The sequence below is a fragment of the Apostichopus japonicus genome, chromosome 5, assembly GCF_037975245.1.
Source record: "Apostichopus japonicus isolate 1M-3 chromosome 5, ASM3797524v1, whole genome shotgun sequence".
NCBI classification, from domain to species: Eukaryota; Metazoa; Echinodermata; class Holothuroidea; order Aspidochirotida; family Stichopodidae; genus Apostichopus; species Apostichopus japonicus.
The window spans coordinates 7,406,598-7,424,724 of record NC_092565.1 but is presented as its reverse complement, the minus strand read 5'-3'; the positions used below and the strand labels follow the sequence as shown (position 1 = coordinate 7,424,724).

General features: G+C 34.3%; 1 protein-coding gene and 1 long non-coding RNA gene across 4 annotated transcripts in view; one reads left to right on the top strand and one right to left on the bottom strand.

The window, feature by feature from the left end:
- Positions 1-8,327: 8,327 nt before the first annotated feature.
- On the bottom strand, positions 8,328-16,610 carry LOC139967474 (uncharacterized). Its single transcript, XR_011793005.1, has 2 exons — positions 13,411-16,610; positions 8,328-9,363 (listed from the first exon to the last, which is right to left on the bottom strand). It is a non-coding gene; the product is annotated as an uncharacterized lncRNA (long non-coding RNA).
- LOC139967473 (uncharacterized) overlaps positions 9,265-18,127 on the top strand; it is an 18,324-nt gene continuing 9,461 nt past the window's right edge. The window contains exons 1-4 of one of the 3 annotated variants that reach the window (XM_071971336.1): positions 9,265-9,386; positions 16,553-16,748; positions 17,543-17,772; positions 17,940-18,100. In XM_071971336.1, coding sequence (XP_071827437.1) covers positions 16,611-16,748; positions 17,543-17,772; positions 17,940-18,100 — 529 coding nt within the window. In that variant the 5' untranslated portion in view covers positions 9,265-9,386; positions 16,553-16,610. Of the gene's footprint in view, positions 9,914-16,552; positions 16,749-17,542; positions 17,773-17,939; positions 18,101-18,127 lie in introns of all 3 variants that reach the window. The other 2 variants (XM_071971335.1, XM_071971334.1) reach the window with 2 other exon arrangements.

The window sequence follows — 18,127 nt, the reverse complement described above, 5'->3', positions numbered from 1 at the left end:
GGGGACGGGAAGGAGGACGGGGAGACATGTCCCCCAATATTTTAGGTGGGGGATATGTATCTAATATCTCCCCAATATTTGGTGGCATAGTTTTTTTGTGTGGCTATAAATAGAAAATAATGTGTGAGATTATTTATCCAAATCATATTGGCGGTGGCTAAAACTTCATCCAACACATGCTGCATTAGGTAAATGACTCTTCGTGGTCGTTTCTTTGAACTGTGACCGTATAGCAAGTTGTCACTCATGATTATTATCATAATGTCTGTACATCTCTTGTGTATGAGTGTAAGTACGTACAATCATATATATGATCCACATCGATATGGGTTCTCTGGGTTTCCATTTGGCCTGTTTCCTACAAGATTTCTAACCGCAGGCGCGTAACCAAGGGGGGGGGGCGAAGGGGGTAACCCCTTGAGCATATTTGTTGTATTTTTTCATGATTTCGCTAGTAATTTCATAATAGAAAACAGAAGCGACTTACAAGGGCCTGGGAAGTGCTTTGCCAGCGATCTGGGAGGCATTTTCGGCCAAAATTTTCTTTTACGCTTCGCGCAAAGTGGCGCTACGCTTAGATAGCTTCGCCCCTCGCTTGTATAACCGTATCACAATTTGTTACTAAATACCACCAAAAACGTCACAGACTTTCACCGAAAGTAGTTTTTACTTTTTATTCAGAATGATATTTTGTTTATATATAAATATATATATATATATATATATATATATGTACAAAATATCACGAAGCGCGCGAAAAATTTGAAATTTGAAAATTTGAATAGGATGAAACTTGCTACGCGCCTGCAAATGTCCCCCCCCCCCACCCAATATTTGAAACAAATCGCCGCCCTTGAGTATAGGGATGATAAATTAATCAGGAATACCTCCAGAACACGTTGCCAGGAAAGTCTGATTCCTTCGTATAATCTTTGCCCACCCCCACCCATCACTTCTCAGCATTGAAACCCTGAATTCGAGATATTTACATTGAAAGTTCATGTTATTACTGGACCACTGGTTAACATATATCTGCATGGATTGTCAGCATATTTAGGTATAGAATCAAGGGCGGCGGAACCGGGGGGGGGCACAGGGGGCACGTGCCCCCCACTTTTCCTCAGGTTAAAAATGTGCCCCTTTTCTACATAAAAATTGAGGTGTCTCAAGTTAGCATTGCAAGAGGCCAGGGAACCAGAATGAACACTCGGGAAGGGCCGTTTCCGGCCATCTGAGGGGTTTGTAAAACCAAAAATTTTCTTGTACGCTCCGCGCCAACACATAGTGGCGCTCCGCTCAGATAGTCGTGCACACAACTTTGCAAACCCTGGCTACGCCCCTGACTTTTAATGAATTTCCCAATTTGCACACTGGATATTGCAGTGCCAGTATGCACATTTTCCTTGAAGAGGGGGGGGGGGGGCGTTGATGGAGTGATGTAAATAAGATAATACGCAAATAAGATAATACAATAAGAGTTATAAAGGGTACTAAATATAAGGCTGCATCAGTCGAATCGAATTTCTGCAAATTGCCCTTTGATGCCGGTGCCCCCCCCCCCCCCCAGATTAAAAGTGCCTCCGCCGCCCTTGCATAGAATGGACATGATTATTCCCTTCCAAGTCACCGAAATCATAATGTTTGTCAATGGAAATAAAAAAGAAGCCATTTGGCAGGTCTGCATGCTGAGTCATATGAATTAACAGATCCAAAATCACGCTCCGTCTTGAAACAGGATGTAACCAAATAGCAAAACATGTTTTTGGGGGGTTTCCTTCTGCTTATGTTTCAAAGCGACACTTTAAGTTATAACTAACAAGTCAAAGGATGCAAAGAGGTGACGTCCACGTGATATCCTCATCATGCCCTATGATCCGTCTCTACGTACCGTATCAAGTATTGTTTCATTGTATGTTCAACTCACTGACCTATTTATCGCTATAATTGATAGATAAATAATTCAAAGACATCGAAGAAATACACGGATATGAAGACAACTGATTGCAGATCCTACTAGGTCTCCTCAATCACCTGATTACCGACGAATAGACTGTATCCTTTTGATATGTTTTGACACCTTCGTCAATCTTAGATTAGAAAATTTCATAAAAATCCCCTTTAGGGTTTTCACACTTGCTAGGGGACAAAACTGTTAACACACCTATTTAAGTAATTCTTATGCAAATATTATGTCAATGTAATTGTCTGAGAACGGCAATAGAAACGGCCATTTGGATTTTCCCCTTTCTTGTATATCAACCCGAGTTTACAGCGGTCCAACTGGAGAGAGAAAAATGTATCGGATACAATCTGTTCACATTTTATTATCCACAATCACCCCACCCCCGGGAAAAGCTCGAGCCTTATATAAAATGTGCACTTTAGGCGTTTCAGTTCTTAAGCTTGCTTGTATTGAAGTATCATAATCGTTGCTCCCTCAATATTTTCTAAACCCGGAGATACGTTGCCGACAAACAGAAATGAGTTCAATAAATTTGTAGCGTATTTCACAAATTTGAGTGTACCGATGGCTCGTTCATATTTTAATGAAATTTACCCCTTGCTTCCCCCGTCCGTCTCCGTTGAATATTTTTTCCGACACATAATCTACTTCCGTATGTTTTGGAATAAGGGGATGTGGGTGTGGGGGGAGGGGGTAGATTATATAATTGTCTTCTGGAAGTTTTTAGGTTAAACCTTAGCAACTAAGCAATCGTTGGCTTGGTCTTGGCGGACACTGGGAGTCTAAAGAAGCTATTACGTATCCTCCAGGCTTCGTATAGAGACACACATCCAACAATGCAGGTAAAGGGGGAATATATTCAAGGAGCACAAGACCAGAAAGAGTATACATACTCCTGCTCCGATATTATTCCGAAATTTTGACAGAGAGTTGAAATTTTGACGCGAAAAGTCAAATTTCTCCACGAAATTTCTCCACTGAAATAGGTAGTTTTAAGATATTCCAGCTCGGACATAACACATTCGAAGCTTTCAATGTCCCAGTTGGGCTAGCGTGGCATCTACAAAACTAAAATTCTTCCAGTGAAATCCCCAGTCCACACCGGTTTTCAGCTTTTGAATACTTTTATCGGCCATTGATTAATGACATTTGAACAAAAATCGACATTTATGTGGACACATTTGACGTGACTTTTCTTCATGTTGATATTGTTTTCGTCAGAAATAAAAAAGAAGAAAGGAAAAACAACTTTGTATTGAGCGTTCCATCCAATTTGTCAAAACTGTTACTGCTAAAAAAAAGGTCAATGCACCGCGTTCACCTTCAGTTAAGACATTTCTTCCTAAGACTATAATTTGTCTCAACATTCCGTTAATTTAGAAATACAATTCTATATGGTGTCGGTTGCGAAGAGTTGTGTTGATTCAAATTTTGCTATCATCAGTTATCAAATTCCAATACTATTTGTTACCATATATATGATTTAGTTTCATGAAAAGCGCTGCTCAAGAAACGTTAGATATTTGCAAATTTCACATCATTTTTGTGTGCGATATGGGATTATAATATACTTCTATGAAGAACGTTTCTGATCGTCGGAAGTTTTAGAATCGAAAGAAGAAGTAATTTGTGCGATGATAAAACGTTCATTTGTTGATTTAATTTTTATACAAGTTCATCATACTCGACGGATTTCGAAACATATATATATATATATATATATATATATATATATATATATATATATATATATATATATATATATATATATATATATATATATATATATATATATATATATATATATGACATGCTTATATCCTTGCTTCTTGTGACCTAAGTGAAATAAACCATGAAATTCAAATTTTAAAAGTACTGAAAACAATTCCGATTGTAGTTTCAAGTAAGCTAAAGACAGGATTCTGTTATAAGTTTGATCAGAGAGTAAAATAAAGAAGTAAAGTTACTTACAATCTTACTTTGAATTATAAGATCAGCTTGTAAATATTAAACAGCAATGCGATAGAAAGTGCCACAGGTACTTGGTCATGCACAAACGATGGATGTGTTTCTAGATTTAATTGAAAGAAGTTTAAAAGATTTGAATCAAAGCAAAGCGATTGTAGCTTATGTAACTTGATCTGGATTAGGTTTCCTATAATTATAATCGTTGTTTTATTTATTAAATCAATTGAAACACATGGAAACTGCTTTGTTTATATTTGAATTGTTCCTCCTAATCTGAATTTGCATTAAATGCTCAGTCCTTGCTGTGGTGTTGTTATGACAACAAAAAAATGCTGTAAGTGTAATAATTATTTCACTCTCTAAATTGTACATAGATTGAAAATGCTAATCTAACAGTCAATTGGAAGAAATATCGTTGGAAGTTTTTTCTCATGTCATAATAAAGAGATACATTTTGTATTTGGAAAAACAAGTAGTATGGTAAACGTGTGGTATGCTTTCAAATATACTCCAATTTAATTCTGAGCAAAAATGTCTGAAACTGATGAAGTTTGATTAAACATTCAATAAATCAAATTTAAAAATCTGATTACTTCATATTTCACACCGTATATATAGAGATATAGAGATGTACGTTAGGTTGGATCTTTCGTCCTGGTGTCGTTATTATAAGACGTTGAATATGTTGCGTCCCTCTGGTCATTCAGAGATTCTTATTATTATTATTATTATTATTATTATTAAGACGTTCAAATGTCGAATATGTTGCGTCCCTCTGGTCATCTACAGAATGGTGTCGTCGAACGTTCTTGATAGAAGAAAACAACTTGTGAATGAAGCCAAAGTTGTTCTCTGTTTGAGTTGATCATAAGATCTCTTCCAGATCGCTCGACCCTCATATCTTTGCCCGGTACTCTAACGATTGTCTTGGTCTGGACTTAATTGACCATTGAGTAACCATGTAGTGTATTCTACTTATTATTGTCGCCCGTATTTCATGTTTTAAGTATTACTCAAATATGATGTCTTCATCCTAATAATTTTTGAATTTATAGATATTGGATTCCGCGTCGACGTTCAACAAGATTTAGGATGCCAGTTAAGGTGAATTACTATCTAAATGAATATTTACAAAATTAATGATCTTAACACAATTTTCCAGCATTTGTACCAATTATTGCTCAACTTTGGGAGTGAATCTGTTTGACAGTACGTGAAAGCATAAATTTCTGTTTTCTTTTTGCAAGGGCACAACAATGAAACATACTTTGATGCAAATCAAAGTAATTAAAGCATATCATCTAATTCTTGAGTTGATTTTTCTAGGCATACTTTTGTTTAGCTACATGCATGGACTAGAGAAACAATTTTTGAATTATTCAACTTCCATAAAGCAAATATTTGTTTAGTAATAAATGTACATATCATTTGAAATAAGATTGATTAGTCAAGAAAAGAAACAAATATCGAAGTTTATACAAAGAAAATTCGATCAATAACCGTCAATTTAGACTATGTATTAAATCAATAGATATTCTCTATACGATGAAAGTTATGTTTTTTTAGGCTCTGCTGGTCGTTTAAATTGGGTTTGATACTGTGAAAAAAACCCATATGGATACTGTCAAGATCCGTAAAAATGCTAGCAAACTCCATTATCACACAGCATGCCTTAACATTTCTTCGTTGTTTACTTAAATTATTTGTGAGTAAACTATTCTATATGGTAAAATCAATCATGTAAGAACTATTTCGCAAGATCAGAATTAGCAGAGAAAGCATTGTGCAGGTATTTCAAGAAAGACGTATAATAACATCAATTATAGTTTCTTGCATGGTTGGTTCACATCTTTCAGAATATCAACATATTCGAAAAACAAACCTCACCAAAATGTGTTTATAAAAAATAATAGAAATTTTTAGACAGGTGTTTGCAATTGGATCAAAAATAGTTTCTAACATTTATTACCAAATTCACTCGGTTTTGATAAATTCATTTAACACCGTTGTTTATCATATTTCAATATAAAAATTTAAGGAATTTGATTATGCTTTAACATTTGTTGATGATACAAAACTAATTTCCATCAGTTAGTCGTATTTTGAAGTCAAAACCGTCCCTTATTGATTTTTGACTAAAACTGCAGATCTACCAGGTGATTTGAGAGAAAGTGAGGTTTACAAAGATACATATCAAACATAAGTGGTTAGTAACGAATATTTAAAAAATATTGATACAAAATTCTCAGGAATATTGAAATAATATTATGTAGGGAAGTACCTTAGAAAAAAAATGTTAAGAAATTGTTAATTGTTAATTGAAAAAAAACTAGGTTAATTGTATATATATATAGATGTTTTACCACCACCTCATGGTTTCCATCTTAGAAAAAAGAAAAGATTCTCCTCTTGTTAGAGATGCAAGACTAAAGAAAGAAGTGAGATGCGTATGATAGTGAATTATATACTATAAGTAAATAGGCTATATGCTTAACTTACAGTGAAGTAATTGCTGCAACAGATTGATAATTCATGATCGTTGTTACATAGTTATGATGAAATAGAATAATAATGAATTTATTTATGAAAGGACAAATATTATCAAACAATACACACGAAGGCAAATTATGAGTGTATGGAGTAGAAATTATCCTTTTGGGTACATCTTTACTTCACGTTTAACATTTTTTAACTTTTTATTACATATCTTTTTGATTACTATGCTTCTTGACGATACTGGTGAGTAATACTCATGAGAATTTCTTTATCATATTGTTTCTTTTCAGTTTGTCAAGTTAAATTCGTTTTTAATGCACGAGAATCAACGTCAAGCTACTTTAAGGAGATTTCAAGCTAAACGACATGTAGTTTAGTAAACCCATTACATTAAAAAAGAACTAAGATATTATTTACTGTATCAAATTCTTTCGAAGCAAACGTGAGACAATTCTTCAATAATCAGAAAGATATTTTTCTTAAACAGAGTAGCAGAAATTCTATCAATATATAATATCATGGAAATCGAAATTAAAGGCTTGAATGAAATCTTGTAATATTCACATTCTCAAAACAATAAATGTTTTATTTGCACCAACATGATGAAAGACATGAACACGTGTTTTACTTATATTGACTTAAAATCATCTGTAAGAAATGAAAAAGATATGATTTCAAAATTAATGAGGTCCAGGAGTTAACAATATGAATAACTAATAAGAAATTTAAAAGATCAAGGAATATTGGTAAAACTGATATCTTGAGGGAACAAAAATGCACATGACAAAGAATGTGCCGTGTTCGCAATTTTGAAAGAGTAATATGATACTTATTGTACATTATGTATATTCTTTCGTTGCCATATCGACCAGAATTTTTTCCACAGTCACAGTTAATCCACAAGTTTCGGTTTCATTTTATTCTTCGCTAATATGAGAATATTCAAACATTTGTAACGCTTAAAATAAAGTTCTGTTTCTTCTGCCCTTTCAGAAGATTTCTTTTAAATCAACTGTTATGTTGGATATTCTATTTTCACAATCTTTTACTAAGCCAGGACGCTATTTATTCTTACACCCATTTTTGGAGCTAAAAGAGTGTCTCTAAATAGACATATGCCGGTAAGTAAGAGCCTTGACCAGAAATTATATATCACTGATCCAGAGAGAAGGAATTCCTTAAGTTTCAAGAACCTGCAGGTTTGAACATGGAATACCTAGCTGGATTGAGTCAAATAGAAGGACATCATTAGAAGTGGTGTAATACTTTAAGCAATGCTGCATATGTTCTAGTGTTAAGGAATATATTGATCGCCCAATATAAATTAATTACATCCTTGCCTCATCCTAGTATGAAGATTCTTAGTTTTCAAATTACCAATAAATTGGAGATTAATGAAAAAAAAAAGATGGAATAAGGACACAATTTTCTTTATGTGAACCTTCACTTGCATAATTTAGTTTGTAGCAAGGGTGTAGTTATGTTATTTGCAGAAAAACCTGTATAAACTTACCTTTATTTATGTTTTTAATAGAAAAACCTATGCATACCTCATGCATTTGAAACTTTCATTGTATATATCAGTATTAAGCAATGATACCATAAACGTAATAATAAATAATACCATAAAACACACGTAACGGTTCCAAAGAACATGTTAAGAATGTCAGGAAAATCAAATTAACCCTCGTTGAGAGTTTTTCAGTCATATTTTGCCTGATGAAAAGTTATGTTTATAATAAATAAAATATTGTTATGTCATTGATTACATTTAAAAGATACATAATTAAAGCTCGATATAAGTAACAATTTTCCCGTATAAGGAATCGCAAATGAAGAAAGACAATAATTATGGTGGACATTTTGTTTTCTTAAGTAATGATAGCTTTCGCATATAGAAAAATGAACTAAGTTCAATGATTATACATACATGATATTTTGAAATGAGATTTTCAACACAGGAGAGAAGAACGTCACTAAATTAATTTTCCTCGGCATCCGTTTGCAAATGATGTCAACGTACTATCCGTTACAACTTTTTGAATATATGAAAACACAAGATGAGGAACAGAACATTTTGACTTGTTTATTTTAGCCAGTTTTTAGCAGGACAAACAACTGAACGAGAGCTTGGAAGGCCTCGGGGAAAAAAATATCTGCTTCCTTACAGATCCGTGTGGGTGATGGTTATGTACTAGCGCAAGTTACTGAAACTATCTAATTCACATCTAAGGAAATAGTTTTACATGCAATTACAAGTTATATAAAACTAATTGTCATATGAGTAAAATACACTTATTGGAGATTTTTGGAAATCATGCACATATTGAGAAAGAATTGTTTTGATACTTCGCGAAGTTTTTACGAAATGATGGTGGATTTCACATGATTAAGCAATTGGATAAGGACACATAATTGTTTCTTACCTGAGCTTACGTACCTTCTTGCAACATACAATTACTAGTATAGATTAGTGTGCCATGGTATTTCAAGTTGGACATGCGCACAGTGACCGTCGATAAATGATCAATACCGATACCCTCTTTCGATAAAACAGAAATTACGAGGTTTTGCATGAAATTTGTTACAACAGCAGCGATTTTGCAACATCAAGCCTTGTCTTCGTAATGTTAATCGAGGCAATTCTAAACTTTACGGTTAGTAAACGGGGGAAATTAACTAAAATATTGACCGATCGATAATTTCATGTCGTGAACATAACTGACATGATAGTAAAATTTGGGTAATAGAAAACTATTATAAATACATTTTTAACTTACCAATTTTATACAAATATATGTCAAAAATAGCAAAATATCCTCGTTTGTAACAATTTTATTTTTGAAGATGACCTGAACTGTTCGGTTTATCGATCACGGGAGTGCCGCCAAATGTGACCTTTGACATTGTCAAAAAAGGGTGTCGTTGGGCGAAGCCTGGATGATTTGGAAAGAATTTGGTAAGATATTTAGGGATATACCGTGCCGAAAAATTCAGTGCCTGATGGTGCAAATATGTTTTCTATTTTTATAGTCTATATTAGCATCGATATCGTCACATATTTCTACAGTTCAAAGAGTCGGAAATTTAGATCGGTGATACCTCGCATATTCGTTTCTTACATTGGTTTGTATATGGTTCTTGTGTACGACAAGCGAAGACTAACGTACATATCAATATATATATATATAGATATGTTGAGAGTGCGTATTAAACAAAGACGACATTGGCAATACATCGCATAACTGGTTCCTAAAGGTAAATCTTGTTTGTTTTTTTTCGACGAAAGAGATGTAAATGAGTATTATGTTTGTGCCTAAAATATGTGAGGTATAGGTGTTTGTATATACATTGTGAGGTACGGTACGTTTACCACATAGGACCAGGACAGATTTCAGAGCAATTAGAATCTCCGATATGTGAGCTGGTGTATCTTGCGTTGGCTTTTTGCTGTCATTGGAATGTCAAACGAACAAGGAAATTAACGTGAGCTTTTCTATAATTTCTGATACGTGTCCAACAAAATATTCTGCTACAAATTTCTTGTTGTTTCTTCAGCGTAAGTGAAAAGACATCGTGTATGTATTTTCCCAAATCATAACAACAATACACTTTAAATTCCTGTTTTCAAACACTCGTACGTTTGGATAGGCTACTTCTCCAGAACTAAATCAATCTTTACGATACTTAAAATCAGAGGAAGATTTGAAATACGCTGATATACACTGATATGCAACATACACGACTGAGCATGTTCTTAAATGCGGACATTTTCGTTTATATGTGACCTTCCTCATGTTGCAGATTTTTACTCTATGAACACTATAATTCCCATACGAATTTCATAACTGAATCCTATTATTTTCCCTAAACAATTTCAACATTTTAACGTTTATTTTCGCATAGATAGTTGACAGTTGCATCACAAATTTAGAATTAGCCTAAAGTGATCTAACATGTCAAGGTAATTACGTTAATATTACTATGTTTTTAATTGTCTTTTTACAAGCACACTGTGGCTAAAACTGATCACGATTATAGGCCAGACGAATTTGCCAATACCATTAGTAGATCCCAATAGTGACTTGACATCACTCACAATTAAAACAAAACTCAGGTAAAATGTTTATATCAAAGTCAGTAATGGTAGCCAACATTTAGAATAGCCATAATTCATACCAGCCATAAAAGGTTTTTGCAGTACTTGAAAGAATAATATTATTGTTCAAAACCTAATGTTTTCAACAGTTGTATTCTCACCAATGTATTTTCCGTCACCTGTATAAACAAATTCTGTTCAGTGGAATTAAAATGTTTGTTACAGATTTACATATTCCTATGCTAATTATTCCAATTAATTTGTCTCTTATAAATACCTGAATAAATAGGATGGGATATTTTAAAATACTGATTTCACATGTGTGTGGTCGCATTGTTGTTATAAACAACATTATAACTGTTTAATAAATGTAAGATGTTATTTTATTCTTAATAAAAGCATTTAAATATATTACTTATTGATATTTCTTAGTTAGTTTGACCCAGTCAAAATATAGCCCAGTTAATACGTTGGTATAGTTGCTATACTCTGCTCTATTAAGAAAGAAGTTAGGCTACATATATGATTGCAAAATATCCATAACAAAGGTACTATACCTTAAACTTGGTTAGTATAAGCTGGCATGCTTAGAATGAGTTTTTGCTTATCTTGTCTTATAGAAAAGAACCTAAGTAAAACACGTCGATATTGTTTGGTTGACCTGATACTCTAAGAAATGCCATATCGTTGAAATTGGGGATCCAAATGTGAATCATACAGTTCGGTTTATTCTGCCCTATTGAACACCTTTTAACTCAAAATTTAAATATAAAATCGCTCTTTGATAGTGTCGACAATGATCGCTATTATAGATGACAGAGTGACTTCCCCATGCAGAGCAAATTAAGCTCTTTATAGGCTGAAACACTCCTTTATTCTAGAGCTAAATTAATATAAGGCTATCATTCTGTTATAAGAGTCATTAAATTTCACAGCTTAAAGAGAGATTCATTTTGAACCCTCTCAAAGAGTGAATGCTAACTCTCTTTACAAAAAAAAAAAGAAGACTAAAATAAAAGAATATAGATAACATTCTCTGTGATTATTCAGGCTACTAGATTATATCTACACTTTATATGCTTTTCCTTGAGCCAAAAAAAAAAAAAAAAACACTGTTAAATGTTATTTGAAATATTATTCAATATTATGCATTAGGCAAAGACACAAAGAAAAGGATTCAGATTTACTTGCTAATGTCAAGAATGTATTTAAAGACATATTGACTGAATTAAACGTATGGGCTTTCAATTGTTCCCATTTCGTCATGAGAGCCTAATTTGCTTTTAGCTAAACGGTGGAGTTACAAAATTGAGAGCCCTTTCTGAAAGTAGTTTTTGCGTAAGTATGTTTGACAACGACGGCAAATTACTGATGAAACTAAAGCAGAAAAGTGCATATATCCTGTTTGAAGTATCATTTGCAGTAAATGAACTACATTTCTCAGGGAAATAGCTTCATTTAGAAAGAACACTTTACGATTTACGAGGGTTCCAATTAATTACAAAAGCCCCAGCTAGACTCTTTCGACATACTGTTAACTTCCCTGCAATGTCTTTTTAAAGCCTTCGTAATTTCAAATGCGACTTTTAATGGGCAGTACACATACATACTGTATGTCTGTGTAATGTGAGCGTGTTTGTTAGTTTCGAGTTCGTCACATCCGCAGGGGGTCAATCATTTATTCAGGATTACAACTCGGCTAATGTTTCGTCGGAAGAAGAATTGGTTAAATTTTTATCAAAATCTTAAAGGGAATGAGTGCATTGGTTCAAAATTTTTACCATACTAAAAATTTATAAAGGTTTTCTTAACAAATCTAAAATTATCCTTAAGGTTATGACCTTCTCAATTATTGCCAGACATTAGAAGAGTTCAAAAGGGGAATTGTGCCAGTGAGGTAAAAACGCTTTGAGTATGAAGTGATAATGTTTCTTGAAATTTGAGGAACTTGAGCGACCACTAACTTACTTTTTATCATATTTGATGGCAAATTGGAAATATTCATGACCTTTAATAAGACAAGCTGATTATCTTTAAACCATGGTACTTGCCTATAGTGTAAAGTTGCAGATATATATATATATATATATATATATATATATATATATATATATATATATATATATATATATATATATATATAAATAAATATATATATATATATATATATATATATATATATATATATATATATATATATATATATATATATATATATATACTGAATGTAGTTGACTGAGGCAAATGTTCATTTTACGATTTTCGAATGCCCATTATGATAAACAGATAACAGTGTTCCTAGTTTAAAATAAAGGCAAGATTGTACGGTATGGCTTTATGTTGAGTTCAGCGCCTAACAAAGCATTAGTCTAATTACACAATGTCTAAATAAACACCCAGTGGATGCTGATTTATGGACAGATACCACATAAGTCAATAAAATCGTAGACAACAATCGACTGTTTCAAAATTCCCAATTCTTCGAGAAATGTAGTCTATTCCGTGCTAGATATGGATATGGCTCAAGGAGTGTTTTCCACAATGCATACATTGCATTTGAGAAAGGAGAATAGTAGGAATATTTCTCTTATCTTAGGCCATTTTACAGTTCCTCCGTATTTGTACTTTGAACATCTTAAGTGCATGTGTGGGGAAAACTTTTATGTTATAACGTACTTAATATGAATGTCAAAGGGCCAATAGATGAACTTCATTTATACATATACTTTACATTTCTTCCTAAACCGTCCAAACAAACAAAATAACCATAGCAACAAGGCAACGTTAGGATGTATTTTTAAATTTAGATCAAAAATTCTCCAATCGAAGAAGAGAATGCAATTAAAGAATTACTGTCTAAATGTTACGTAATATGCATACTCACAGAAAGTCTTAAAACAGATATAAATCATGTAAACTAATTGTTATCAGCTCAGAAGCAAGAGAAAAAGAACCAAACATCCAAAGAAAAGCAAAAAGCAAAACAATACGGCCTTTGCAACTAACCCAGCGTGTCGAAGTTACACGATATCCTTTTCAATGAAAACAAACAAACACACACAAAACCTCCATACAGGTATACTCGAGGAAAGTCCCATGTGATAACATACCACTGAAAAATTGTAGGCTATAGCTTTGCCTTTTCACTTCCCAAATGATCAAATCCCAGTTGGATGAAACTGCACTTTTCTTGAAATCAGTATAAAAATGATCGGAGCTGGCACTCTAAGCTAATGCGACGCTTGCAGTATATATAAGTCCACTGTCCTACAAACAACTAGGTTACTACTTGTAGAGTGATAACAGCTGCTAAAAGCGAATATAGTAACAGTAAAGAAGTTCGATTGCGTTCGCTATCTTTTTCGCCTTAGTTTACAGCTTCGATAGGAATCAATATTCCTACTCTGGTTATTTAAGGAGCGAAAAATTCTGATAATCCTGTTTTCGTAACTTCAATGCACCCTTTCAGTCCGAAATCAGGATATGAGGTTCCTTTCAAATCCGCACTTCATATATATAGATTGCGATTTTACGGATAGCGTCAATTCGAATGTACAACAAAGGCACTTAACCACGCCTGTTACGTATATACGTGTATACATAGGGGGAAACGAATTGGGGGAAATCCCATCGGTTTTGCATTCATAGGAATGATGCAATTAGTATGGACTGTAGAAAAGAACCAAAAACACCGACGTCAGTATAGAGTGAATGAACTATTGTATATATCTGATATGCAGACAAATGTCTTTGTATTGACCTTATAAAGTATTAAAAAAAACCTGTGATACAGCGTGGAATTAATTTATGTTGAATGAACAGATTTCAAGTAGGGAATTAGACTCAGGCGCTTTGTTATGTAAACATTTGAAGTAGTTCCTCTGTAGCTCTAACCTAATATGACTTTGAAAGCCTACGTGTTGTATTCACAGCTGTCCTACACTAGTATATGGAAGTGCTATGATGTCGTGTAATATTTTCGCCCAGTGCATCATCGTCGATGATCGGACGTATCTATAATGTATATACGTAAGGTGTTACCCTATTATTGGCAAAATGAAGGGTATAGAGTGTGTGTAGGAGAGGGAAGTTGACTGTTCTCACCGTAAGGAGAAAACACTTGACTTGGGCGATAAGTCTTATATTGAGCCTAGAGGCGCAACCGATTTATTCATTCAATTTCATTACGTTAATTTATTACTGTTTTATGTCTGTTATATAGTTCATTTGGAAACATGGGTGTCCGCAAGCGAGGGACAAGGGCAAGGGCGGAGGTACCCCACCCCTCCCCCTTGAAAATCAAAGTGGCCCCAGGAAAAAAAACAAACGTTGTACTTAATATTTAAACATTGGTTATACTATTCAACTTTGACCGTTAGTGTTTAATAATGATGAGTCTGGGCGACAAAACACCGAAAACAGAGTTAATGAAACATTAATTTACTCTCCGTTTCAGTAACTTTCTTCTAACCTTGATAGGTTGTGTTAGTTTGAACAAGTGTAATCTCATTTTGTTGTAATATTCGGTAGGTTTGGCAAACTAACTACTCAACTTAGCAAAAACCAGAAATCTTTGAACAACCACTACTAATAATTAGACTTCAGTTTCACTTTAAAGTTTAGAAGAAATAAAATATACTATTAGGCCCTTCATCACTCAAAGTGGCTGAACTTCCTTTAGTCTACCAAGAAGTGAGCCCCCATAAAAGAAATGGGTATATAGGTATTGTCACAAACTGTTGGGTATAGTGCAGTTTGTACAGCGCAGGGCTTGCATTTCTGAGGTATCTGGTTAGTGCCATCGGTTATAGGCAAAACACCCCCCCACCCCATAAAACATAGCCCAGGTCCTCAAATGCCAATGGCAAGGATGCTTACAATACGCAACAACCGGGTAGCGAACTCTTAGTGCCTATAACAATTCCCTGATCTGTCAACTAATCAATGCAAACTAGTCCTCTTTAAATGCAAAACAGCTGTACACTGTATGCCCTTTAAGCATGTACGATTTTATGGTAGCATATTGTGCAAACAATCTAAGTCATCAGGAATTGTGAAGGGAAAATCCTCTCAACTATTTCCCGGAATAGTGTGAGCATTACATCAGCCATCACCATTATGCCTATATGCATAATGCACGTAGATGGGTTTGAACAACAAAGTTTTAGTTAATAAACCTAAACTGAACTCAGATAGTGTGGTAGGGATTCCAAGAAAACTATTTTAGGAACACAATGTTACCGATCTACTTTTTTATGATTTTGTTTGGGGGGTACTTTTGAGTCCAGTTTAATTAAGGCTCATAGACCTTCACGTGAATTTACCACAGCCCGTGCACGACAGTGATTACAAAAATCCGCAACTAGCGACAATGTCACAATAAACATCTCCATAGCAACAGATGTCCGTTTGGCTCAGTGTATATACCCGCGCGGAATCGGGTAGAAATATTCCCGAGGTTACTATGGGTGAGGAGGAGGTGGGGAGGGGGGGGCGGGAAGATTATGGGGTAGGACTGGAATAGAGGATCCCATCGTTCGTTGTGGAAATAGTTCCTTATATTGTAGATGAAGCAGAACGATGGGAGAGGGGAAGGGTAGACTAATTTTAATGGTAGACTAAATGCAGTTTATTTTAGACTAACACTGATTTGGTCTGTCAGAAAATCCGTCGAAACCCGCCATGTCTAACATTCATTTTTTTAGTTTTTGCTATGAGTAGATAGTAACTCTTTGTGTAGTCTATGAGTTCTTACGTTGAGAGAACTTAGTAAATAATATCATTTGAAGAGTGTTCATAGTCCACAAATTAAATAGTTTGAAACCGGGAGATCAAATAGGTTTATCATATATATGACGACTTGAGTGTAGTGCACAAATTTCCTCATGCCATAAACGTTACGCTGTAAATATCAGAGAATTTTGTTATTGACAGTATGGAAAGTCAAAATGGATGCTGAGATCTGTGTGTTTTTTTTTTCAAACTATACATCAATTGACTTGAAGTCATGATTTTTCCTTGCAAAGGTGAAGTTTACAACAGTCAGCATACTTTGCGGTCATACGTCTTTACTTCACCGTCAAAATGGCGGGAGTTAATTTGACGAGAGATATACCAAATGAAGAGGAATGCCAGACGCACAAAGCTCCAGAAACTTTACTGACAGGCAATGCTACGTACCAAACCGATATTAACCCAGAATCTGTTGACTCATGTGAGACGGTGAGTATTATTAAATATGATATTGAGTTGTATTCATACTGGAAAAGGACACGCATTGGCATTCATTTTGATTAGGATCCAATTTTACAAATTTCTCAATCGTTTTTGGATGATTGCATATGAATAAGATAATTCTTTTGGCATTGCAATCACTTGTAGGCCTACATGAAGCTAGCAAACTTTGAAAATCAGTAGCTTAAATGAGAGGGGAAAAGGGGTAAGTGGATTTTGTCAATAAAAGTAGGTTGATTATCCCAGAAATCCATATATGGCACAATACCTGATAAAGTCAGGGAAAATTAGGATCTTGGCATTGCCAAGTCAAGCTTGATACAACTTAACATGAATTCAAACCAGCGTTGAATAGAAAGTTTGAAATGGCGTTATCAAACTTCCTACACGTAAAAAGTTATGGCCATACCTAGCAAGAAATACGGTTAACAAGTTCCATATGACCATAGCAATTCATGTAGAACATGACACATCTGTAATATAAAGTTTGATATATATATATATATATATATTTATATATATATATATATATATATAAATATATATATATTCATTAACCAAGGTGTCGTTTGTAAGTCACATTCCGAGAAATTCTGGCAGACTAAGTTTATCTCATAGTTCAAAGTTTATCATATCAAATAGTAGTCTGCAAACAACACTAAACCTAGAAAGATTGAATTTAACAACAATTGTCGTTCTCAACGAGGAAAGATCTACATACATAATATGCACTAGTCTTTCTTTAACCATCGTTTTCTAATTTACTATCTATACTTTACCAGAAGCTGAGCCATGAAATTGAACTTAAGGTGGATCATAATGGCCTGCATCATATGGATATTTACCGACCTCGTGTCTTGGTTAACAGCTTCCCCTTGCATCGCGCAGTGTTGCCAATCGGGGAGCTTTCAAACTTTCAAGTAGTCAAATCCAACCCTAACGGGAACGTTCTCTGTGTAGTCCATCAGACCTCTGTTGGACCAAAGCATGAATTCCTTGTCTTTCAGAAGAGGTAAGTGGTTTAACGATTATTTGTGAAAACTGTATATCATCTGGGATTCCTTGGCATTACATTGGCATCCATCTCATAGGACACCACACTTTGTTTTCTCTTTCAAAACATAAACATACGTTACATATTTATATGTATATGTTTTATCACACCTTTGTTCTATCCAGGGAAGAAATGCAAATATGGATTGATCGTGTGAATGAATCTCTGTTTCCGGGAACCAGGAGAGCCTGTAGACGGAGCACCGAACCTACGCCTTCAAATATTGCTCAGACTACAAGTAGGAATGATAAAGCCACTTCTGCGGTCATATCATGCTTTCAAGAGGGTAAGTAAACGATGGATGAAACAAGGC